The sequence below is a fragment of the Agelaius phoeniceus genome, chromosome 1 (assembly GCF_051311805.1).
Source record: "Agelaius phoeniceus isolate bAgePho1 chromosome 1, bAgePho1.hap1, whole genome shotgun sequence".
NCBI lineage: Eukaryota > Metazoa > Chordata > Aves > Passeriformes > Icteridae > Agelaius > Agelaius phoeniceus.
The window spans coordinates 44,837,460-44,864,365 of record NC_135265.1 but is presented as its reverse complement, the minus strand read 5'-3'; the positions used below and the strand labels follow the sequence as shown (position 1 = coordinate 44,864,365).

At 42.7% G+C, this 26,906-nt stretch overlaps 1 protein-coding gene and 1 long non-coding RNA gene across 2 annotated transcripts; one reads left to right on the top strand and one right to left on the bottom strand.

Moving 5' to 3' along the window:
• The first annotated feature begins 427 nt into the window (after positions 1-427).
• LOC129120641 (uncharacterized) lies at positions 428-5,902 on the top strand. Its single transcript, XR_008534297.2, has 2 exons — positions 428-476; positions 1,602-5,902. It is a non-coding gene; the product is annotated as an uncharacterized LOC129120641 (long non-coding RNA).
• On the bottom strand, positions 5,624-26,906 carry BFSP2 (beaded filament structural protein 2). Its single transcript, XM_054633352.2, has 7 exons — positions 26,181-26,906; positions 18,866-18,948; positions 16,863-17,019; positions 13,182-13,343; positions 7,982-8,113; positions 6,665-6,885; positions 5,624-5,861 (listed from the first exon to the last, which is right to left on the bottom strand). The coding sequence occupies exons 1-7, from the start codon at positions 26,634-26,636 to the stop codon at positions 5,858-5,860; spliced, it is 1,215 nt and encodes a 404-aa protein (XP_054489327.1). The 5' UTR covers positions 26,637-26,906; the 3' UTR covers positions 5,624-5,857.

Sequence of the window (26,906 nt, the reverse complement as noted above, 5' to 3'; positions counted from 1 at the left end):
AAATCACGTCAAAAGCTTTGAGGCAGGACATTTGGAAAAACATTTTCAGCCTGTCATGACTCATAAATAGTTACATGAAACACTCTTTCCAATTACTTCTTTCATCAGCCGTCTAAAGGAGATAGAAGTTCCTACTGGGAAAGTGTGAGCCCAAATGAAAATTGCCCATCAAATATGCATTGATTTGTGTTACAATTTATATAAAAGTAGGCATGTTTGTATTCTGGAGTTGTTTAGTATAATTCTGTGCATGTCATATTTTCACTTGAAATAATTATGTATGTGTGTATTAGCATATAAATTAAAAGTTTTTCCACCCTTTGGAGGTTGTCAGTCTCAACTTATGTCCATGACAATGCTGTTTCTTAGTGTTTTCCATCCGTATTTCTCAGGTTGCTTGAAAAAACAGGCAAGGTGCCATTGACGTTGCAGAAAGAGGCTAAATACACAATGTCTTCATGAAGTGTTTTGTAGCTGTGAGTAACTGAGTCACTGTAGTCAAGCATTCTGCCTTTGGGAAATGTGTTACAATCTCTTTTTATGTGTAAACCCGATGTCCTCCTTGTAGTTTTACTACCTGTGTACTTAGAGGCTTTGAGCCTGCACAGAGGCCCTAGAGAGCTAAAAGTTGCAAGCATAAGAATTAATTTGGTAACACCAAGGATGTCGCGTGATCAGTGACACTTTCCATTTGTGATAGGAATCATTACTGAAGTAGGGAGCAAATTTGGTAGTAAAATCTCATTTTTCTGTGCCTCCTGGGTACTCCCTACTGTCCCCTCCAGTTGATGGAAGGTCATGGGGAAGGTGTGACAGGGAACGGCTGGGTGTGGAAGAGTGTTTGACATTCCTGTTGTCAAAGGCCGCATTCCCTCGTGTTTGTGCTCCTTTATTTCCTGGGAAGCCAACATACCTCCAGCACTGCCCCATGCTGAGGCTTGCAGGCTCAGCACTGGTAATACCATTCAACTGAGCAGACAGTTTGTGTCCCTCAGCTTTTGTGGTAGATAATGTACTAAGCACAGTGCTGTGCCTGATTCTAAGCTGATCATTTCTTGAATTTCAGCAAGTGGTAAAATATTTTCATTGTATTATTATGGATAGCCCTGTTGTCAGGTGGGAGAATGTGAACCCGATGCCTTTTTGCAGCTTTTAGCATCTGCGTCACTTGTCTCTTGCAAACACAGTACTGTAAGGCTGGAATGCCCAGCTCTGGATTAGAAACTTAATACCTGTCAGGAGCAGCACACCAAGAAACATTTCAGCTGTTAAATCTGGAACAGACTCAGCAGAAATCATGGAAAATAGCAGCAACGTTTTATGCCTCGGAAGCCTTAGATCCCGATTTAAAGACACGTCTCAGTGCTTTAAAGGAAGCATTAGTTATGCAGTTATGCTTGGATTTACCTCCCACCTCTAGTTTTATTTTTATGCAAAGTTGTGAAAATGTGCTGATGCATGGCATTTGTATTTCTGTGCAAACGCATTGCTTCAGCTTTTACCACTGAGATTCTTAGTGTGTAAAAAGATGCAGGAAAAAAGTTATTTTTTGTGTTTTTCTTTTCCTTTCTCAAATTCAACGTCCCTCAATACTTGCACAGAGGACACTTGGCTGAAGAATGGCTCGAAGGCACGGACTGGCAGAAGTGATGTTTGTTATGCAAGGAATATATCCAGAATGCCACATTGCTGTGCCGGGAGCATGAGCTCAGCACACAGCTCCCTGCTGCACTGAGCATCACTGACCTGTGTGACCTGCCCTTGGCAAGACACCGCACTCTGAGTGGCTCTGCTCAGCTACAGATTTACCCCCAGGACTCCGATGACTTTGTCTCTCTCTCCATACAGTGGTGCTTGCCTGCCTCTTCTCCATTCTGTAGCTATGGCAAGTCCTACCATGGCACTGCTCCCTGTGCATCTTCATGTGTTTTATAAAGCCTGAGGCAGGAAGCATTACTGCATGTAGGGAAAGTGGTGCAGCAGCCACTGTGCGCTTGGAGAAACCAAAGGAAGGAAATTTGGAGTGAGTTGTGGGTGATGGAAGAGTTAGGAGCAGACTTCCATTTCCAGTCTCCCAGTGTTTCATCTTCCTTTGTACCCAATTATCTCCATTCTGTGACATGAAGGTGACAGCACGGCAAACTGCACTGACATTTGTGGAGCACAAGCAGAAGAACATTCAGTAACTCCTGGGCAGATGCCTGCTTAAGGAAATTGGAGAAGGTGCCCTTAGGTGCAGAGCAGCTTGCAGAAGGGTTCTGGTGGAGTCCTTGTCACATCGTGGGCCCAATTCTCTTTAGGAGCATAGCCTTCCTCTAAGCTCTGAATTTGGTGTAGTTTCAGACCTCTGCAACCAGAAGAGAGAAGTTTTATCATGCTCATTTCTCCACGACTGATTGCCATCTGAACGCAGGCACTGGTGCCAGCAGTGCATGGTGGTTTGTTAAGCTGTTAAATTTTAGACAATGCCAGAGTGAAAGTGACCTTAAAAATAATCTTTTAACCACAGACTCAGTTCTTATACTAAAATAGAAACAGTAGAATGATAGGCTGGAATACCTGTTTCTAGCTGGTGTGCTATGTTGCTGCTCAGTGTGAAATCTTAAATGGGGCAGGGGCTCACATAGAGCTGGCACCCTCTCCTTCCCCCAAGGACGCAGCAGTGTCCTGCCATGGGTTCAGGCTGTGGTGCAGAAGAAGCTGTGCCTGTCTGGGAGGAGTATAAAGTACACATCTGGTTTGAGAGCACAGCTCATCTGACCTAGTGACTAGCTGTCACCAAGGGGGTGGCTGTGCTTTACAGTCTGGACTAGTTCCCTTCCCATCCCTGTGCTGCCATTGCTACATGTCTGTCTCTGCAGTGGCCAGATTCAGAAAACCAAGTGTCAGGAAAGTTTTCCAGCATTTTTCAGGGCTAATTTTCTGCTGATTTTGAATCTTGAGCTGTCTCCTGAGACATCAGACAGATGTTGGTGCTAACACGAGACGACGCAATGGGAATACGTAGCACATTAGGAGGAGCTGAGGTGTCTTTTTGTGCAGCAGCTGGCTGTTAGATTGTATTATCTGTGCTCTCTGACTGCATCCTGAGTGTTCATAACAGCAAATGCCACAAATTCCTTCACAGGAATATAGGAGTGAGAGATACTGCAGTGGGAGATAATAAAATCTGTTTTCTGGTGCTGATTTTCTATGGAAAACCAGTTGAAAACGTGTTCATGCGTATTTAATAAAGCAACTGCTAGACTAGAGGATAAATATAAAGCTAAATCAGTTTATGAACTTTACTGCTTACAAATAGTTGTGCAAGCCTTTAGTCTCTCATATTCTCAATATCCCATCTTGCACAGTGAAGACTGTCAATGCTTAGACAGCATTCAAGCAGCCTGGAGGGGCTGCATAGCCAGCTAGGGACTCACAGGAGTCTGTGTAAAAGTGCAGAGAGATTTCTTCACAAGAGCTTTAGCACTTAATATGAAAACACCTTGATTTAGAGGGGCCAGATGTGCTACATTTGACTTCTGATGGGCTATTCAAAACAATAATCTTTTCTGTGGTTTTTGGTCTTTGTTAGGAGTAGAGAGAAAAGCTGCTGGAAATTCATTATTTATGCTTAGATGCTTCCTCCTTTTCCAGACACTTCTCTGTGCTGAAATACCTTGATGATTTTGAAAGAAACTATTTCCATTCCAATGAATAAACATCTTAGTATTAATCTAATTTAATTTTTATGGAGTACAATGGATCATGACATATAAAAAACTTTTAAAAAATCTTCCTTTCACATCTGAGTATAACCGTAGACTCAGAATTTCATCAGATTTATCTCCATGAGTGACATTTATAAAGAATAGTTTCACAGTGGGATAGTCAGTTGCTCTTCACACCTGAAACATCACTAGAAGATAGCAAATGGATCTGAATCCAGATTGTATATTGTTATGTTTTTTAAATTCCCTCTTCACTTTCAAATCAGAGGGAGATTGTTCTCTTCTGTGTCAGGAATGAGTGGGAGGTTATGTTCTGTTAATGCCAAAAAGTGATCATTCCTAGACACCAACCAGTTAACCCCAACGCAAGGCATGTGACATCTAATTTCTTGTGTCACTGTTTGTGTGTATTTTCTCTCATCATCACTGCTGTTGATGGAGACTCAGCTTGCTAAGTTCTGTCTGCACCGATGTATAAGAAAGTATTATTGCTTCTCTGAGGAGCTTACATGATATGAGAAAAAAAAAAAAAACAAAGCCAACTAGAATCTGCCATCATCTGCCTTTATTTTTTGGTTGTTGTTGGGTAATCTTTTAATCCAGTAATTTTTTATCAAAATCTTGCAGGTGGTGTATGCCAGATGGACTTTTTGCAGAGATTAAATGAAGGATAATTTGTCAAGCAGCTGCATCAGGAAGGATTTTTCAAGTGTAGGGGAATGTACAGGGAAAGGCATGACAACACTTGTATCCCTATTCCTGTAATTCACTGGTGGATCACATTTAGTGGACTTGGAGAGTATTTGATTTTATCAGTCATTAAAATCTAAGTAGCTTTCTTAGCTAATGTTTCAATTAAAAATCAAAATATCTAAAGTCTACCTCTCGTATGTCCTGTATGCCACTGTATTCTCTAATATATGCAATTTCTCAGTAGTCTTTGAGTCCTTTAAATGAACTATGTTGTCACCTGGTGTAAGTGTTGGTCTTGTGAAGTCCCAATCCAACAAACACATGTATGGTTAACTTCATCGCTGTGCGGAAACATGTGAAGGAAACCAGTGATCTGCCTAAAATTTTGTATGATAGGAGCTAAGGTTCATTATGTTTCTCTGAAAATGCAAGCTCCATCTTGGCATTTTATGTGACCATACTGCACATGCAATGCAATGGGGTTGTCAATGTTTAAAGTATCAAAGAAAGTCAAAAGTGAAAGATGGAGAAATCTTTTTCCTCATGATACCATCAAAATACAGGAAATGACCTAAGGTCAGGCATCAGGATGATGCTGTGTGAATTCCTGTTCAAAAGAAGTGTGGCTGACCTGCCTTGGAGGGATGTTGATTTAAGAAAGAGCAACCATTTTAAGAAAGAGCAATATAAAAACAAATGTAAAAATATATCTCAAAAAGTATCAAATTTTCACAAACAGATACCCTGGCTTGGAATTCCAGTATACAGTAAAAGGATGTAACCTGGATGCAGGCAGAACTGCTGTTGCTGTCCTGCACCTTCAGCTTTTCCAGAAGTTTAGTCTAGACTTAAAAATGTGTTTATAAGGTACTGTTTGGATGCTTAGATTAATGATTCTGCTGGTTTACATGTTGCAAAATTAATCATGTTGAGTTAACAGTGCACTTAAACTCCTTTGGCATTATTTGAATTAGATTTCACACTACTGAGCTGATGGTCTTGTGACAAAACAGAACATTATCATTTCCATGTGGGTGCTGTGTACACAGTGGAGGTGTAGCTCAGTCTTGATATATTTATATATATATATATCTTGATATATTTATACTGTGAAAAGAAAGAGTTTACTTGGTGGGAAATGGAGAGCTGAAATTCTTAATCCAACCCCCTCCAGCTATCATAAAAAATACTGGAAGGAAATAAAAAATCAAACAAAAGCCTGATATTCTTTATTTTTATTATAATTTTAACAACATGAGTAAATTGAAATCTGTAAGCAAAGCAATTACGTGAAGAGGGTCTAATAAAGTTGTTCAAGCTACAACCTACTTTGATTGTTGAATCAAACTGTATAAAGCAGGCTGCTTTGATGAGTTTTTAGCTTTCACGAACATAATTGGCAGTGACATCTTTTGCTTTAATGGCAATGGTCATCTGTGAGCTGGGAGTCATAATCAGCTGAAAGTAAAAAAAAAAAAAAAAAAAGATAAAAATAAAAATTGGTCACTACTACAAACAGGAAAATTGTTGAACCAAGTCCTATCCTCAGTTCAGCTGGTGAAATCTCACCAGCTTCAGCAAGATTTGATTATTTTAAAATTCTCCCTGTCCTGAGTAGAAGAGCAAGTCAAAATCTGTGGATTGGATTCTCAGAGGTTCCTGACTAAGGGTGGTTAAGGATCTTAGAAATGCCCAACCAAGCAACTCTACCCAATCACTGTAAAGGTGTTTAGGTGTTTACAGGTTATTCCCAGAGGAAAAAATCTTCAGAGTTGGGACTACATTTCTTCACAAAAGATACAGTCAGTGGAAGTCCTTGGACTTCAGGACAAACTTACAAGCCTAGACAGGGAGTTTTCCCAGGATCACAGCTATAATATTTGGCCTGTATTGAGGGAGGAGGAAGGATGGCATAATGTATTCAAATCAGGAAACAACACCGCATCTGCTTTGCAGCCACTAATGTAGCCCCTGGTAGCAGCTTTTTAATGTCACATCTCAAACCTTCAGAGGAGCGAAACTCATGGCATGTTCCCAAACCATGTCCTTCTTTGGTAGTGCTGGAAACCACTCATCTCCAATACACTAGGAATCTCTGTTTGATGGGTTTTGGTGTGTTCTCCCCTTTGGCAGCTTCTCCAAACCTCACCATCTACCAGCCAGCCTTATGAAGCATGAGAAGCACCCCAGTCCTCCTGCTTCCAGCAACCTCACAACCCCTTCCCAGGGAACATGTTCTTCATTATTTTAAGGACAAGTACCTGCTTTGCTCTCCATCCAGGAGGCAGTGATATGCAGCAATGTCTTTCTCCAGCTGTTGTTTGCTAGTCAGCAGATTTTCACGATCTCTCTGCTGCTGCTCGGTTTCTACTTTGATTTCTCCCATCTCTGCCTCCAGCTTAGAAATGACAGAGCCTAGGTTCTGCAGTTCGATGTCATGCCAGTGCTTGGCGTCATATAAAGAGTTCTCCAGACCCCTCTTCTGCAAGGGCAGGAGAGCAGACAATGAATCAGTCAATTTCCATATGCTTCATAGTGATTTTTATTCAGGTTTGGCCAATATCTCTATTAACTATATATATATTTTAAGAATTCCTTTCTTTAGCTACCTTGGTATTAGGTATTATCATTACAAAAGTTGAATATCTGCACTTTTACAAGGTGCAGATATTCCTGACATTGTCCAGTACTACACTACTAAGCAATCTTGGTGAGATTGAGTATGAATACACTGAAGATGGAAATTTGGAGCCTGGTTGTCAAATGTGGTACACTTAGAGCACCATTTCAATCAAGAGGAGCCCAGAAATGTCTGGCATCTCTGGAAACAGTATTTGATGTGTCAGAACCCAGGACATTCCTCTGGCTGCCCTGGAGGACTTGAGACCCTGGCAGGGGGCTCAGAGATCCTGGCACAGAGTCAAAGACATCTGTGCCTTTGATTTTAACCCATGGAAACAATTACCAACTTGTGTGAAGAGTTACAGGCTACAAGGGTTTGAATTGAATGATAGTAAATTTATCACAGGATGAAAATGTACAATTTTGAGGCTTTTAGAATGGGGGTTCAAGAGGTAAGATGGAGGAATCTGGGCGTGTCCTGTCTTTCTCCTTCTTCTTGTCCTCCATCTTCTGCTGTGATGATGGCACTTTTGGATTGGTTTAGAGTAGAGACAAACTGCCTAACATAGGTGATGGGTACTGGAAAATTATTGTAAATATAAAATACACATAGTTTTTAGTACAAAAAGATAACACCGCCCCGAGGGCAGTCAGTGTGCCTCAACCCAACCTGCTGGACAGAACTCCGCAGGTCGGAAAAAAAATGTTTTAGATAAAAGAAAATAAACCATCTTGAAAACCAGAGCCAAGGAATCCCAACTTCTTCAAGAGCGGGGCTGGGAAAAAAGACTTTTTAGTACCTCAGGAGCCATTCTAACAACTCAATACTCGAGATTGGTGAAAAATGGGATTCATTCTCAACTCTGCATCCCAAGCCAGGAATGCAGGAATGTTCCCCTCAGAGGCTGCGTTGAGTTCTCAGAGAATACACCCACTGAAAACCCAGAATTCCTTACCAAGGTTCTCAAAGATTCAGTTTCTGCTTGCAAGCTCTGTATTTTGCAGGCAGTTTCGTGGAACTCGGTTCTGAGGCCCTCCACCAGCTCTTCCTCCTGGGTCCGCACGGCAGCCGCTGTCTCAGCCTGTTGCTGGTGAAAGAAGGCGACTGTCATCACAACCTACACAAGTTATGGTTTAGCTTCTTTGCAGACCAAACTGACAGTAATATTTTCACAGTTTGTGGCAATCCTGACTCTAAGTTTGATTCCTGTGCATTAGATTCCTCAGTTGAATAATTCTGGATACTTCTTAGTGTCAAAATTATCATATTTTCTAGGCATTTACTGTAAAACGGCTTATGCATACAAGCATATTTATGTTATCTGTGTCAACAACAGCTGTTCAGAATTCATACTTGTATGTTTAAAATTATCTCTAAAAAGAAAACATGGCTGTAAGTGTTCATTTTATAGCCATACTATAATATTTCTTGAAAAGTTGTGTGTCTTCAGAACTACTCACACCTTAATTTTGCACATAAGATTCTATGAGTCAGACAGCAAGTCATATCACAGGAGTCAAAAAAAAATTCCTGTTAATTAAGTCCTAAGTTAATTATGCTATTTCCTGCTCTTATGGCTTGAGGGGTTTTATATGTGTTTAGTTCAGGTTCCTTGAAAATAGGTGAAGGAAAAAGTACCTTAGTAAAAATAGAATATCTGTACCTTTTAATAAGGGCTGAGATCAAGGTTTTTTAGCCTGGAGCTCTGGGCTCTCTAGAAAATGGAGTTCTTCAGTCAAAACCTACATTTCTTGTGGTTAATGCTAAAATTAAACTATGCAAAATACTTCCATCCTACTCTGAAACTTCATCTTGACCCTGCTCTGGTTTTCTTTCATTTTAAAAGTAAGATTGAATTTTAAAAAATCTAGGACCATGCACCAAAAATAGGGATTATTTTGAATTACCATGTGAAGCCCACACCTTGCACATTGTGAATGAAATAGCTTCAGTGGGAAAAGGTCATTTAAATGCCAGTTAAGTCTCAAACATAAATTTAGATTTAAGAACCTATGTTGCAGAGGGCTGAATTTCAATCCAAGCACCAAACCTGTCCTTTCCAGCAAAATGTACAGATCCTGTGTTTTCTGGAAATGCTTTTTTGGGGCTTGTGCTTCCCAGGGACATAATTCTACCTGACTATTCCTGGTGAACCACAGATCAAGGACCTCTTCAGTAAATTGTGTCTCCTAAATTGTGTTGAGAGAGTAGTCTGCACCTTCTTGGGGTACGAGGACTGCAAATACCTCTTTTAGAGAGATACACAGGGAAGGGAAGGTGCCTTTGCATCTATATTTTTAGCCTACACCCATTACCTGAATCCTGGCTTTGACATTTACCCTGCTGGTGGCCCAAATGCTACCTGTAAATCCAGCTTGCCCTCACCACAAGTGGTGTTGAAACCCTTCCAGGAGCTCCCCTAAGCTGTGAACTTGACCACAGTCGTGTGAACAAGAGAACAGGCAGCTGGAGTAGATGGAGGTGGCTGCATCAGGTCCTGAGCACTCAGGAGGACACAGCAAGTGAGCACACACTGAATGCTGGTAACCCTGTAAGGAGGGTGATGCACTCTAAAGCTTTTGGGACACACAAGGTTTCCCCACCCTCCTTACAGGGTTACCAGCCCCAAGTGTCCATGTGTTGCTGGGCATGACACTTGGGCTCAGCTTTGGGGCTCCTTCTGTGGAGAAATGCAGAAGCAGTCTGTGTGTCCTCTTCACTAGGCAATTGATGCTTTCTGGGGACTTTTTCTCTTCCTGAGATGCTCTGTAAGGGAAAGGCTATACATGTGGTGACCACAAACAACTGGACTAATGGAGGGAGAGGATGAAATCATGTTCCTAACTCTTTATCATGTTGGTGCTTGAGTTTCCTAGGAATCTGTGGATTTCAAGTGTCGGTACAGTGCCGAGCCAAGCATTGTGCATGACTGCAGGATCCCTCATTAGTCTGTTTTTCATGGACTCCAGATAATGAAAGAATGGTTAGGAATAGAACACCAACACCCAGAGTTGACCAGCGTGGTATCTAAAGAAAGAAAGTTACTTTGAAAAGCTCTTGAGAGTTCTGGGAAAGTTTTAGCAAAGTAGCAAAAAAGGGAGAAACAACCGGCATAATTCACAAGATTTTTCAGAACATTTTATGAAGACAAGAGAGAAAGCTGTGTATTTGTGTGCTCAGGGCAGAACATTTCCATGGATCAACAGCTGTTCAAGAGACAGAACATGAAGAGGAAAATGAAGGTCTAGTTCCATTAAGACAGAAGCTTAACAGCTTGATGCCTCAAGGTCTAGTGTGTTGGGAATAAAGCATGAATTAGAAGGATTTATGGATGACAGAAAACTATACAGATTAGCAATAAGCAGAGGTGGATGTTTGGAACCAAACTACATGAATGAACAGCACATCAGTAAGTAAAGTATCTTTCCAGGGAAAAATATTAAATACCACGCATGTCTTACAAGGGTTTGAATCACTTGTGTCAATCTGGGGAAGGATTTTGACCACTACAGACAAAAAAGTGCACAGTTGAAACCAACGGACTTGAGTTTTGGGGTTACTTGTCTAAAAAAGGCTAATGTGAAACCCCATTAGGTATGAATTTAAATTGTTGTGTTTTGATACCCAAATATCCTTGAAAAATCAAGCCACACAAATCTAGTCAAAAGACAAAGCAAATGAGGCAAGATAATTAATCAGAAAAGAACAAAAATACTGAAGTACTGCCTTCATGTCTAAGTCAGTGCTAGGACATAATTTGAAACAACTTGGTCTGAACTGATCACAGGTACATCAGAGAGTAGGTGCAGAAAAAGGAAACTAAAATATTAGGGGCCAAGGAAAACCTCACGGAGAGACACTGAAAAAATGGTAATGAAGACCCAAGGAGTGCAGGGAACTGCTCTCCCTCCTGTGATGTCACAAAAGAGCAAGAGCAAGTTTTTCACTGTGTGGATTACCAAATTATACATCTCAACAACAAAAGATGATTTAAAACCACAAGCTTAGTTGGTAAAAGCTAAACTCTTGTCACCTGTGTCCATAGTAGTAATCTGAATTGATCTGTGTCTGTAGGAGATAAGGGACACAAAACTGGATCATCTGGATTACATTTGTGCAAAAAAAGCCCCTGGAATGTCTTACCAGAACCTGTGCAGAAACCAGAACTGATCACTCCAGAAATCTGTGATATTCTGTTTCTTTGTTCCATTAAAAAACCAAACCAAAACAGGAACAACTGAAACTGGTAAGAGCTTAGGCTCAGATGGCTGAGTAGGGGTGGGTTGGGTATCAAAGACATGATAGAGCAGTGTACTAGGAGCTGTCAATTTTCTCAACAAATGATATCTCTGAGCAGCTAAAAGACCAGATATTGAAGGTATGAAAGAAATAGGAAGAAGAAGTTGTAAGGGTGTTTTTGCACAGGAGGACAAGGAGGAGGAAGAAGCAGGACAGGCAAGTGGGAGCACTGAAGAATTTGGTGCCATCAGAGTGATGCTCATTTTGCAGAAACCTGGCAGTGGGTCAGGAACACATTTTTCTGGGGAAAGCTCAAGAGGCCACTGAGGATGCCCTGGCTTTTCAGGGCTGCATGTGCTTTGTATGGAGGCACTCTCCAGGCTCGTGCAGTTTGTTACTGTGTCACTCACTTCCTTTGGACTGTGTGAGCTGAAAATCAGGCCCCACAGACTAACTTTATGAAAGCTTTGCTTAATAAGTCTGGCATTCTCACAAACTTGATGGCACCTCTGGGATAAACCCTTCTGCTTGGGTTCTTATATGTTTCCTAGCAATTTTGTCACAGGATTTTTCTTCTTTATTTTGAGAATTAACTCAGAGCTTGTGGTTGGTTTTGTTGTTTTTTCTCACTGTTTGCCTTCAATACCCCCTACACCTCTCATGGCAGCTCTTTACCTTGGAACAGGGGAGATATGTTTATATGGTTTTGCTAAGTATTTCAACAGCACTGCTGCAGTTATGATTTCACAGAATTACAGAATATGCTGAGTTGGAAGGAACCCACAAGGATCATCGAGTCCAACTCCTGGCTCTACACAGGACCATCCCCAAGAATCACACCATGTGCTCGAGAGCATTGTCAAACACTTATTGAGCTCTTTCAGGTTGGTGCTGTGACCACTTCCCTGGGAGCCTGTTCCAATGCCCAAACACCCTCTGGGTGAAGAACCTTTTTCTAACATCCAATCTAAACCTCTCCTGACACAACTTCAGGCCATTCCCTCGGGCCCTGTCACTGATCAACAGAGAGAAGAGATCAGTGCCTGCCCCTCCTTTTCCCCTCACGAGGAAGTTGCAGGCTGCAATGAGGTCTCCCCTCAGTCTCCTCCTCTCCAGACTGAACAAACCAAGTGACCTCAGCCACTCCTCACCAGGGTTCCCCTCAAGGCCCTTCACCATCTTTGTTGTTCTCCTGATTTACTCTGTCATGCTCTGTTGTAAGAGCCAGCTCGGAACGAGATGGGTTCTAACACACAGGATCATCCACTGAACTTAATGCTTCAGCTGTGCAAAAATACTTACTTTGGGAAATGAGAGATCCTTCATGACAGAGAAAAAGCTGTGTTAAAAGGCTGAGTCTGTCTCAGACTCAGCCTCAGGAGAGGAGAACCCTTATTTAAAGGGAATGGCTATTATCATCACTTTTAATTTCTAAGCTAATATCTAGTTTTCCCTCTGCTGCCAGAGGGAAAAAATATCAGGGAGAGAACAAGGAGTCTGTAGTGTAGAGGGCAATGTGTTTTGCCCTTCTTATTTATAGACCCCTGTAAATTATTAAGTGGAGGAACAGCCCTAGTAAGAAGGGTAATAACAGTGGCTTATCCTATACAGAAGGTATCAACTGATTAAGTTTGTTTTCCTTAGCCAACATTTCAGAGCCTTTGAAAGGCTCCCACAGATACCTGTGATATGAGCAGGGCCATTTCCACCAGTGCTTAATTCTGTGCATCTCAAGAAGGCCTTTATAAGTGCATTCTCCTTTGGACTTGGACCAAAATACTTTGAATTTTTAACATCTTTTGTGTTTCAAAAAAAACCCAAAAAGCACCCAACCCTCAAAGATATTGCAGAATATTAGAGAGGTTTTGTGTTTGCTTGATATCCTGTGATGTTGGAGTGGGTTACAGAGTGCTGACCTTGGTACGGAGCAGGGCACCTGTCTCAGCACGATTCTTTTCAATGTCTCTCTCCCAGTGGATTCTGATTTTTTCCAGAATGTCATCCAGGCCACTTCCCAGGGGAACATCAAGTTCTTCCAGCTGAGATCCAGCAAGCTGCTTGTATAATACCTTCACATCCTTGAACAAAAATAACAAACATAAAGAAAGTGAACTGGACAATTGAATGGTATCTTCAGAGAAGCTCAAGGAAGAGCTCGTTTGGTGCCACAGAGACAGTAATTAAATTTGGCCCCAAAAGCTCTCTCTACATTAATGATTTAGTGCACTGAAGGGTTTCTTTTTCAGATGTGGATTTGCCTTGCTTCTGCGTGCGTCTCTTCCTGCAGATCTAGGGTACTGGAAGAGTTTTCCCCTTGGTGGAAGGAGACTGAAGCCCTGCACCAAGGCAGTGCCTGGAGCAGCCTCTCAACAGTGGCAAGTTTCTCCAGCAGCCAGTGCTTGAGACGTGCATGCTGTGCAGCTGGGACCCAAAATCACTACAAACATTGCCAGTAAAGGTGCAAGTGTGGACTTTGGGCCAAGGAACTAACAGCTTACAGGATATCAGAAACTCCTCCCTTGCTGCTGCACCATGCAGGAGCACGAGCCTTCCAGCATCTACTGGGAGATACAAGATGTGCAAAGCAGCAGGAGCTCTACAGCCTCACAGTTTGTGTGAGACAAATGTGTGTTTTATGCATGTCCATGTTAGATGAAGAGGATTCTCCTCTGTGGCAGCATTCTGTTCCTTCTTTAAGTTTAAGTGCTCCAAAGTAATGTAAGCAGTAGAGAATTAGCAGGTTATGAATTGCACACTTAAAGGTAGCACATCAGTTGTACATTGTGTTCAGGAATGCAAGAATTAATGAGATTTTCACATGTATCTTAACTGTCTGGCACTGCAATCCTTTTATATCAACCTGTTTATCTGTGTTATTGGCACAAAAAAAAAAAAAGGAGTGTAAAAGCATCTGGGAATTGTATTTGTAAGCAATGGCCCCTGACAGTGACAATACTGGAAAAAATGGATGGGAATTATGTGAATTATGAACCTGCAAGAATGCAAACCTCAAAATGTGCCCACTCCAAGTTCACAAAACCTTCACAAGGACTTGGCATGGATTTGCTAGTGGGAGCACCAGTGGAAAGAAAGGTTTGAATTACTTCAGGAAACTCCTTGGGACTTTGTTTTGCCAGAGCTCAGCAATAGTTGTTTCTAGCCTTTATTCTGTGACTTCTCTTAAGCAGCTTCCCCTGGTCCTGTTGCCATGGGAAAACCAGGCATTCTGCAAATGCTCAGGTGCTCCCAAAAGGTAAAGAAAAAAAGCATCTTTCCACTCTGCAAGGGCTCCTTGTTGGCTACATGAGGATCAAGATGGATCAAGGTGGTGTTCTCATTATGCCATAGCTACAGAGAACAGCATCAGGACCAGCTTTTCTGGTTTCACAACAGTCATTGCATTACTTGGATGTTTAAAGAGGATCTTGTTTATTTGTACCATTTTTCTCTTTACCCTCTTATCTAAAACAACTTCAATTTTCTCCTGCCATGCACTGGTGATGAAGCCACTGGTTATTTTCTGCAAAATGCCATCCTTGGAATTAGACTGATGCAAGTAGGGAGCTGATGATGCAACCTCATCTTGGCAAGCCAGTGTTGCTGAAATCTTGTGGTTGGAGGAACAACTGGTAGGAAATGTGAGGTAGGATTGTACCTTGCTTTCATGAGCCATCACAATTCAAGCTCTACCTTACTTTTGAGGCACCAGCACAGCTGCTTGTTCTCCCTTATGAGGGATTAGTAACAGCTCCATATTCAAGTCCCCATGAATAAAGATGCTGATTTGTGTTCAATCCTGAAATCCCTGCCGAAGGAAGTAAACCACCTTCATGCAAATAGTGCTGGTGAATGCAGTGAGTAAGTGGGAAAGTATTGCAAAATTGGGTAGTATGGGCTTCTCTTCTGGCTGCCTGTCTGTGGTGGTGCATCCTCCCCACCCACTGGGGCCTCTCTGTGGGTTCAGGAATTCTTTACAGACCTCACCCTGAATCAATCAACAGCTCCTGGGCAATTAAATTTCCCTTGTGTTTATCAGAAACACTGTCTGTTCCTAGGAGCTTCTGGTGCCTAACAAAGGAAGCAGAAGAGATAGTCATCTATCCTAGCATAAACTTGGAATATTAGTTGCCCGAATCATAGCTCAAATGGAGCAATATTTTTGCTACCAGACTTCTGAGGAAAACTCCGGTAATTACCATCTTGGATTACAGCCAGCATGGAGATTGACAAGTGACTGAAGCCAATCATCTTGGAACTCTATAAACAGCAGTCCTGAGTGGGGCCCTTTGAGATCTCCTGGAATGCAGTGGGCTGTGAGCAGCAATCTCCCTCTGACTGGGGCACCTCTCGGAGCTAACAAGGTCTCAAGTTTGCAATACTCAATACTTGTTGCCAAATGCTCATTGATGGTAGGGCCTGGGATATCCTGACTGCTCCTCAAGGCTCAGCCCTCACCTGTTGAGGTGCAGAAGCATCTGACTTGATGCTTCTGAGATGCAGAAGTATCTGACTTGAGTATTGTACTGAACTTGAGGGAAATTTTTAACAGGCACCTTTGTACAAACTTCTTCATGTCTGTGTGAATGTGTGAATTGGTTTAAATACTCTATAGCAAGTATAGTATGAATACTGCCATCCCAGATCTACAGTTAAATTAGTGCTGTGCTTACAGGTAACTCTATTGGATCATTTTGTAAATGTTAAATTAGTCAGTGATCAGGTGCTGACAAATCCTATAGCTATAAACCATTGACCAAGTCTGAGGTCAAGTTTGGGCTCAGCTGCACCTAATCTCCATCAGGAGTTCAGAAAGCAAGAGGGTCTGCTCTGAACCTCATAACTCAATGGGAAGGCCTCCCCTAACCCTTTTGAACATTTATCCTTTAGCACCTTTACCCTCTGCATCCCCAATTTCCATATAAACTATTCTAGATTGATCCTATTCAAGTTTTCCTTTGTGAGCTTCATTATATAGTAAGTAATAAAATGAACCTTGCCATCAAAGTTAAATTGCACTTTCATATCATCTCATATAAACCTGCTTTTGCCAGCACCTTTGATGATGATTCTTTAGAGGCACTCCTTCCTGCCACTGTCCCTGTGATTTGCTTCAGTGTAGGGCTTCTCAAGAGAGACTCAGTTTTGGGAACTGAGTGTCTTGCTAAGTCAAGCAGGGTATTTTCATAACAACCTGGTAATGCTCAGCATCAGTGCAGCAGGACCAGAGCTGGTGCCCTGCACATGCACTTTCTCCTTCCATCAGATCTCACTGCTGAGATGTCCACATGCATGACTGTGCAGCCCCTTGACCATCATGGGGTGACTGACAAGGAAATGAAGGGGCTCTTCCATGTCACATTTATCAAACGAGAAAGGGTTAACACCTACATGTAAGTCATTTGATTATGCCTCAGGGGTTAGTCCTCTGAGTTAAAAGAGAAGGAATAAATAGGAGTAGGTTCCAGGAGAATCCCCCAACCCCCCCTGCCCAGACAGAGCAGGTGGAGTTTTTAATGTTTGCTTTGCACTATATGTATGATACCAACCAGATGAAACAGGCACACATTGTCTTTGCAGTATCCCGAGTCTGCACTTACTTCTTCATGATTCTTTGACAGCATAGCTAGTTCTTCCTTCATGCTTTCTATCTGACTCTCCAGATCCATTTTAGTTAAATTAGCATCATCAATCACTTTATATAGGGAATTAATTTCATCTTCCACTGCCTTTCTGAATGGCTGCTCATTTTCATACCTGCAGAGAAAAAAAAAAAAACAAAAAACCCAAACTTCAACACAGCTCAACTGAGCAAGTAAAACAATTAGCAAATATGTCCCAGACAGAGGCACAGAAACAAAGACAGTATACTTTGCTCTCACCTTATCTCTTTCTACTTGAAGTTAACTGCCTGAAGTGCCCTGCCATTAATTCAGAGTGTAAGAAAACAGGTCAAGTTAGCAGTATGTGCTATGGTGGTTATCAACCTGATAGGATTCCAGAAAAAGCATGGAGAGAGTCATGGTTTCTTGCTAGATCTGATATTTATCTACAGTATCACCATGGGTGGCTTTTTCTCAGTTGTCTTGGCTGTAAAATGAGAACAACAACTCACTTGTCTACATAAAAACCTTTTAGAGCAATGGTTAAAGAAAAAACATCAAGCATTAATTTTACTGACAGACATGCTCATGGAAGTCTGGCCTATGTTCTAGGGTCCTGGCCCATCTCTAAGACCAAATCCCAGTAGTATCAAAATAAAGAGGAAATTTCTGTGGTTGGTTTGTCAGCTAGAATTGCTGTTGGAACAAACAGCTCATTTCCAAACCATGTCTGTAATGGTAGAGAAGTTTTGGCAAGCACTTTCCATTCCAGAGCACTGCTTGCTGCATTGCTCCTGTTTGTAACTTTTTGGTTTAGGCTTTTTATTGAAAATGTGGATTGCATTGTGAATCTCCTTGGGTGGGAGACATTTGTGCCAAACCTGTCCAGCCTGGGCACCTGGAGGAGCTGGCAGGTTAGCTGGGAACCTGCTTCATAAACACTTTGCTCCTTGATAATCCCCTTCATTGCCGGGAGTTTAAAGCCTGGGAGAGTGGCAGTTGATCTCAGGAGGTTTCACTATGCAGTAGATTGATTCAACATTGTTTTTGTTATGCAGACTGCTTGTCCAAGTCAGTTGACACTTCTAAAAAGTATTTTTTTAAAACTACACAAAATATTAATGTAAGTTTCTGGATGTAAAGCCAAATGAGTATCTCAGAATTGTACTTTTCTGAAATAAAAGGCAAACTTAAAAATGATTAAAACATTCTGGTTTTATGATTAAATAAAATAATGCCAGAGAGAGAGAAAAAGAAGTTTAAGGGATGATAAAAACCGTAGAAGATAAAATCAATTAGTTTGAAGTATGTTTTTTTGTGTAAGAGCTTGCAAAAAGCTATTTGTAAATGAATGAGACTATTATGAGTAAAAAAAGCTGGAAGGATCACATCTCCTGAGTAAAATCTAAAGAGGTTCATGCACTCATACACATGACTATCAGGCTTTTCCAAATGAAAGACAATAAAAAAGTAGTTTGCCAGTGTTTAAAATCTTCTTTTATTTCTTATTTTTCTCAGTAAAGTAAAATCAGCACAGGCCATTTCTGTTTTCTTGTCTAACATTTCCACCCATGTGTGTGGTAGTGAAGTTTTCACTTTGTGGCTGTAGCAGAATGATTGTTACTCCCAAAACCACTTGGTTTTGGCACTGAAGTACTGAAAATTACAACTAAAAAGCACATGGAATTTCATCTTTATAAAATGCCAACCCAATTTTGAATGAATACTGGTCTCTCAGCGAGAGACCAATGTCTGTGTTAAGACTAGCTTAGGTCATTTTGCTTGTGCTTGTGCACATTTTTGTTACTTTGAATCTTCAAAATCTTCCAAAATAATGTTAGCACCATCCTTATTTTTCTCCCAAATCAGGGTGTTGAATATAAATGTGCAACTTAAAAAGCAAGCCCATTCTACTCACTATCATTACACCCTTACAAATTAAGTGTTCACAAGGGCAAAGTTTAAAGAAAGTGGCCATCTGGGTGCCACCACAGGACTACCTGTCTTTAAAATCTTCAGCACAGGCTTGAATATTCTCGGTGTGCAGCATAAGACGAGCATTTTCAAGGACTGCTTCACCCACCTAGAAGAAAGATACAAAGAGCTCAAGCAGTGAACAGTTTCAGCACATGTATCTTAAGCAGATGTACAGCTTTGATTCTGAAAATAATCCTTCATCCTGGGACTGTTCAAGTGACTCATTCCAGATAACTTAAACAATTATTTTTGTACATATAAGTTCACAAATTCTTGGCAAATAGGCTCTAATTTGTCATCAAACTGCTCATTCCTCCTAAGCCCTCATCTTCTTGTAGCAACACATTTATTCTGATCGCCAGCTCTTTGCAAGGGGCAAAACTCATTGCTGTGCTCAAGGTACTGTCATCATTTAAGTCCCACTTATACTTTCTAGGTACAATTTAAGCAGCACTTATGCAGTTCCTATTCTACTTCCCATATTAGCAGTCCTCTTCAGGGTCGTCCTCCTCAGGGAGCCACGGAATACTTGCTGCTCATGCCGCCTGCGAGCCCTCCTCAGCTCCCAGAGCGTCGTTTTCCTTCTCCTAGGGGATCCTCTAGGCTCTTGCGATAGATATGAGACCTGAGAAGCCTTCAAAGATTATTACACTGATTGGAAAGATCGTGCAAAGCAGACTGTGGCATCATTGCTATGGCTCTGGGGTGCATCTCTAAACGTCCAAGAGGTACTTGTGGGGTAAGTAAACCTGAAAGGCTTGTGACTTAGCAGCTTGTTGTCATTCAGGAAGGTTATATAAAATGATACAAAGGAAAAAAAAGACCACTGCCTGCCCTGGAGTCACACATGCACTGAGCTATGACCATGCAGAATTCAGTACCAGGCTTAGAGTGATCACCTCTGCAAGTGTTCGAGAGCTCCACTCACCCCATGATCTGGAAAAGCTGAACTGAACATTTCTTTGGTCTTTCTCAAGAGACACCCATGAAGATTTGCAGTTAAAACTAAATCATCTCATGAATAAGATCAGATTTTTAAGCTGGCCAGGAGAGTTCTTCAAGCAGAAAAATCTTTCCTTAGATAATTAAGTCTGTAACTAAGATTGCAAATCACCCAAAGCATCCTGCTCCTCCCAGGTGAAACACACCATGCAATGTGGAAACATCAAGGCTGCATCCAGACAAGTGGATCTCAAGTGGGATTGTTGCCCTATGTTCCCACCTGCCCTGAGGCTGCTCGGTGATGGGGTGAAGGTGGGCATGCAAAGCTGAAGCATTTCTAGGTGGTAATTAACATTTACCTTCATGGAGAATGGCTTACTGCTCCAAATGTCTTACAAATGTTTGGACCAACAAATATGTAATACCTGAAAGCATCTGATAAGGAGAAATGTGGAGAAATAACCTGATCTTCACTATCCATTATGCCCGTAATGAATCAGGAAGTTAAAAGCACTCTCATCTTTTCAATCTGATGAGGAACAAGAGTTTAAAAAGTGGTTTTCTTCATTCTTCCCTACTGTTAGGAAAAAGCAGGGAAGGTGGTTGGGGGCTGGAGCTTGTTTCACACCATTGCACGGGAAACCTATTTTTCTTCAATAACTGTGGGATTTCTTGGCCTATTCCAAACAATATGATAGAGGGATAGGCCATCTCAGAGACATCCAGTTCTAACACATTTCATTTCATGAAAATAGCATCTGGACAGAGGAGAGGCTCTGTAAATACTGCTGCTGGGGGGGGGGAGGCAGGGGGAAGCCCCAGTTTGGGCATGGGAAATTGGGGAGTGCAGCAAAAGCACAGGACTTAGAGATGTCACGAAAGCCACAGGTACAGGCAAAGAGATGGTCCCTCACTCTCACCGCACACCAGCCAGCAGCACACAAGTACAGAAGAATTCTGTGTGCTTGTTGTTTGCACACAGAACTGGCTGCTCTTCATTGTTCAACCCCCTATTTCCTTCTCCCTGATCTTTTTGTAGCCCCACTTTACCAGCACTATCCTAACTCCCCAGACCCTGGATTCTCCATCTGTGGCATTTCGGAGCAGCTGAACAGAGCTGGGGCTTTGGGGACATGCTGCTCTTCTGTCCTCAGGTTCCCTTGCACCAGGACACCTGAGTTTCTCCCAAAGGATGGAAAATTGGCATTTACTCAGCACAGAAGTAGAGGGACCTCTTTGACACAAGCTCTGAAATCTTAGTTCCCTCTGATTTGCATGAGCTGTGAAAGCCCTTTCCTAGGCTCCAGAAGAAATCTAAGTCTTCCATCAGGGGCTCTTTTGTATGATTTAATTCTCCTATTAATCAACAGTTGGATGCAAACACACAGCATTACTGAGACAGATTTGTAGCCACTTTGCTGACACGTATACTAAAACACATGATGCAGCAGTTTAGGAAACACCCTTCTTTGTGTCCATTGGGAATGAGAGGCCTTGCAATGCTGCAAGCACTTAGACATTGCCTCCTCTGCTTGTAAAGCAGAAGGCAGTGCTGTCCTGCCTCACAGAACTTCTGGGAGGCTTAAATCACTGATGCACATTCAAAGAGCCAAAATGGGAAGAGTTAAAAAAAATGCAAATATCATTACTAACAATAGCTCCTTTCAGTCACACATTGTCTTTTGACACTCAGTTCTGTGCTACACATACACCTTTTGATCACGATTTTTTCCAGCTCTTGAATTAACAGTGAATATTCATAGTATTAAACATCTTAACTACAAAGCAGCAACAATTTTCTTTGATTTTATTGTGATTTTATGGACATGAAAATGCAATATTAACTTTTTGGAAGAAAAGTCGCATAAAAATCTGCATTGACATGCTGGCCCATTTCCTGGGTTAAAACTGGCATCAAGGATAAAACAGCTGCTTCAAGGGAGTGGGCAGATGCCAGACTGAAGTCATACAGACCCAGGGAGAGTTGACTCCTTATCCCTGGTGACTAGCAGCTTCTGACTTTTAACAGAGATTTGGTCAAGTTTGGCATGGCAAGATTTACTATACCCTTCAAATTTTTAGCTGTGCTTTATCTGTAGCTTTGTATTCTTTTGCTGTTCTTACAAAAGTCTAAATCCTCTCTGACTGCTACTAAATTCATGGCCTCAGGTGTGGCCTGTGATAATGAATCTCATGGTTTAATTATTCATGTAATGGAAACTTCTCTGGCTTTTAAGTTCACTTCAGTAAAGCAAATGCCTCCATGGGGAAAGATCGGAAGGTGTCGAATTCTAGTCTTTCCTTCCAAACACACAAGGAAATAGTTGAGACCATTGCCTCCAACGCATTTTAACTCACAACTAAAATCAGGCTAAAAGCCTGCAGCCCACTGCCAAGCAATAAACTCTAAATGTTCTTGGTCATGCTTTCCATGTTGAACTCTTTCTCAGAGCCTGAAGGAGGAAACCTCAAAGGCAGCAAGGGCAGCATTTGTTACATGGCCTCAGGAAAGGTAATACCTGGAGAGAGGCTGAGATTGATGGCTGCTTTCCTGATTCCTGCTGCATCCAGGGAAATTCAACTTTGTGTATACATCAAATATTTTATAAGTACACAGGACTGCATCAAAGAATGCCTGGTTCTCAAAGCAGGAGATACCTCTTCAAGAAATGATCTGTAAAACTGTAATGTTGCCCAAGCACAAGGAGAAAACCTTACAGCCCCTCACAGCTGCCTGTGAAGGCAGCCCAAATTTATGCTGTTGGAGGTGGCTGAGAGAACATGATTAAAACTAATTCACTGCCATCCTCTATAGGGCAGCTGATCAAGCTTTGTGCCATTTTGTGGGAGTTTGTTGTACCCTCAGATGAGTAGCAGAGTGCTATTTCATGCATTTACAGACACTGATCACGCACTGTGTTGTGCCAGAGTGTGTCACAAGTAACACTCAGAGGCTCTTCTGACCCTGCAGCAAATAAATTAGTGGGTGTGAGTCCAAATGTGGCAATTCCTCAGGCTGTTAGACCTGCATATTCTCCAGGCTTAATATTCACTGACTAAATGCTGATAGAAAGGCCAAATGCAAATAAAAGTAGCTCCACAGGAATACTCTGGAGGTCTTTCAAATGCTCCCAACCATTCACAGGATGTCATGATCTGTCACAGCAGTGATAAATCTGGTCCAGGATGTTGATTCCTTCTTTTGCTTGTGTGTTTACTCCTGTGATCTGAACTGCACTATGTGTCATCTCATAGACAAAATAAATGTCTGTGTCTCCCATTCAGCTGTAATTGAGCAATCATGGAGGCTGAGCTACTCTCTTCTCTCTGTAAACTCACTCAGATTGTTTCAAGCATCCACTTCTGCCAGGTGCTGCCCTGTTCCCTGGGAAGGAATTGCCATTGCAAACAGTCTCCTATTCTGCAGAAGAGACACATTTGATTAGAGATAGAATTTTGCATAAGAAGACCAGGATGAAGCCCAGAGAGGAAAAGTATGCACAGGGTAAAATTTATATTTCTGTCATGAAATTGTAATTCTGTCATATGAATTCCTCTTGGCAAGGATTTCTCATTTCCCTCTTTTCCTGCAAAAATCCTCTCTCTTTGTCCCAGTTAGTGTGTGTCCACCTGCTCTGCTAAAAGCCAGCTGCCCAGGTGGGTAATTAACCCTGTGAGCTGGATAGTGATTTTCCATCATTCAGCTCTCACCAGTGATTCCCTGCTGCAGCCATAGCTCTGACAATTGCCAGGAAACACGAGTGGTTTTTCCTGAGGGACCCTGTGCTCACACACACCCTCTGAGTCACTCGCTGACTCGTTTTTCCCTCAGCTCTGTGTTTGGGAGATGTGCTGGCACCAAGCTGCTTTTGCTGGCAAAGCAACTACGTGAAATCTGGGATGCTGGAGCACATCCCAGGAAGGGCAGGAGGGAAATGGGACTTCAGGTCTGCTGGGGTCTCTCCTGTGCCACTGTAGAGATAGGCCTGTCACATTTGTGATTTTGAGACCAGGAAAGTCCTTTGTGGCTGTGTCCATGTCTTCTCATTAGCAGGGCAAGAGGAAAGGGCTGCTGCTTAGACCCCCTCCCAGTCGTGTATTTTCCTTTGCTGTTTTTTGTTCAAAAACTGTCCCTATCATGAGTGCTTGGGCTAATCCAGGTGTCTGCCTGAGTGGTTTTTTCCCCAAAACTTTCATAGCTGCTTTATGCAAATGGCACCAAGGAGTTTTATGGCTGCCAGGCATTTCTCCCCACTGAACCCATGGGCCTGGCTGGGAATGAGTGGTCAAATTTTACAAGAAGCTGAAAATGGGGTATGCCAATTTTAAAGAAATCAAGGTGGATGTGGACATCTGCAGAAAATCTGAATATATTTACAAAAATTACATTTAGGAATGTATCTGCCAGGTGTCCCTCATTTCTGCTACACCTTGCTCCTGAATGCCTTTTCTGTTTGGGATGTGTTGTGCCAGGAGGGTTCTGACTTGCTGTGCCTTCAGCTGTTTCTGCAGCAACTGATTTTGACATTATTTTAATAAATGTAGTGGTTTTGATGTTGATGCTGGCATAATTTGACCAATTAGCTCCAGGACGAATGAGCTAATTGGTGTTTGGGCTGGATAGGGTCCTACTTTCATTTTGGGTTTAATGCTTAAATAAAAAAAGCAAAGAAACCTATTAATCAGAATTGAACATCACAGCTTGGATCACATCCGTGAAAGACAAAACCCACTAAGTGATGCCTCTTTTATTGATTTAATTGAAGCAATTCAGAAGATTTTATGTGCTCTCTGATGTGTTTTGATAGTTAAATAGATACGGATGATGCTAATCTTTTTCTCTTCTATGATACTCACAAATGCTATTACTACATGGCTTTATTTTTCTGATTTTCATATAGGGAGAGCCCGATATTCAGGCTAGATTTCATTATGAGATGTTCTTTTTCATTCATAAAAAATAAGTAGAGACAAGGATGACTACAAAGGAAGGTTGAAAGGAAAGCAATTTGGATGAAAAATTATCACTTTTGCAGGTTCATCTGCACTGCAATGTTGGGGGTTATAAAATGAAAAATCAAGCAGTCCTTCCTAAACGGTCCTTTCCTATGGTCTCACATTTTTGGGCTTAACCATAAATCCTGGTAGGATTTACAGGTGAAGTCTACAACTATGAAATGCGACACTTGTCTGGAGAACATGGGATGGCGGCTGCAAAGGATTAACTCCTTGTCCCCTATCCAAGTCCCCATCTTCCCCAGTGAGATAATAGGTTCAAGGAGATGCCTTTTTGTACTCCAGATTCAGAGCACCCCTTTACTTCAGCAGCTGCTCCCTTCAGGAAGCAATGATGTCATTTACTAATACTAAAAAGTAGCAACTTTAAAAGCTGGTGCTTGACTGGGTGTTTCTGCTGACACGATCTTTGTTCAACAGCTTATGCCAACATTCAGGGTTCAAGCAACGTTTGCAGTGTTCTGGGAGAACACCTGCCCTAAAAATGCAAAGTAAAACTGGCCAGCCCAAGTTAAAACACACAATTGTCCCAGGTGACCTAAAGTTGGCTTTCAGGCTTTCAGAAGACCCAGTGATGGCATTTTCTGTGCCTGCACAAGCGCTGCTGGGAAGAGGAGTGCGAGATGCCAGACTCCAGGTCTTTGGAATCCTATCTGCTCCCACTGTCTGGGAGCTGGGAAGCCAGGCTTGTGTGGTGCACCAAGACCTCAGCAGACAGAGCCCTGTGTCTGCTGCAAGCAGGACATCAGCCTGCAAGGCCTTACTGGCCAGCAAAAGGAACTCCTTCTTGTCCATGAGGTCAGTACAGACACTATTTCACACCCCCACAATAAACATCTGTGCCGTATGGAGAAGGTGGGAGTAAGGGATGGTGGGGTGATGGCAAAGGAAAGGAAGAGAGCCACTCATTTGTAGACATGTAATTATTATTTTTAAATAAATAGAGCTTTTGAAAATGTTATTAAGCCAACAAGGGAATAAAGTAAAAATCTGAATTGCTGATTAAAAAAAAAAAACCAACCCCACAACGTGCTCGTAATATAATGTTGAGGGATAACCTAATTCAGTCCTAGCAGGTTTCTTTCAATAATTTTGATACTCAGTGTAATAACCACAGACTTAAAATAAGGGAAAAAAAAAAAGGAAAAAAACCCCACCGGTTCTAACCAGCCCAGACTTCGGCGCCTTGGGGTGCATTTCAATCGCTCCCATGCGCACGATGCCTGAGGCAATTCTCCCGCTTAATAGGCATAATAATGCTAATTATCATGAAGATAGATTTTGAACCCTCTGTCTAGGGCTCCTCGCCCTGAAATCAGAGGGCATTCACGAGCAGCTCCCTCCCGCCCGGCCGGCTGCCGGCGGCGCTCCGGCGCTCACCTGGTGGTAAATCGCCTCCCAGTTCTCCCGCAGCGCTCCCCAGCTGCTCACGCTGGCCGCCTTCTTGTCCAGGTAGACTCTGATGTGCTCCTCCAGCTCCTGGTTGACCTGCTCGAGAGCTCGCACCTTCTCGATGTACTCCACCAAGCAGCCGTTCAGGCTTTCGTAGGAGAGACCCCTGCCCTTATCCAGCCCCGGGGCCAGGGGCACGGCGGCGGCGGAGCTGCGGAGACCCTGGAGGAAGACGCTGCTGATGCCCAGGGCTCTACGGGACACTCGGGTGCCCAGGCTGCTCACGCCGCCGGTGGGAACGGTGCCCACGTAGACGCCGGGGGGTCTCGACAGGCTCCCTCCGCCTCCGACGCTCACCCGGCGGCCGGGCGGCCCCGAGCTCTCCGCCGTGGAGGTGGAGGGCTGCTGCCCCAGGAAGGACGACCGGCGCCTCGGCAAGGGCATGTTGTCGCTCCAGCCTGCCGAGCACCGCCGCTCAGCCCGGCCGCCTGGCCCCGCACTGGCGGGAGGGATGTGCCGAGCCCAGCAGGTTGGGGCTCGCCTGGGATTTCGGCTTTGTGCGACGGCTTTCTGGAAGGGGGGCTTTGTGCCGCCTGGGAGCACCCGTCACATTGTCCGGGCGGCTGCTGGGTCAGCAGTCCCATTTCAGGGGAAATCTCCCTGCTGCTGCTGCTGCAAATGTGGCAGATGAAAAGCACAATGGTGTTTACGGGC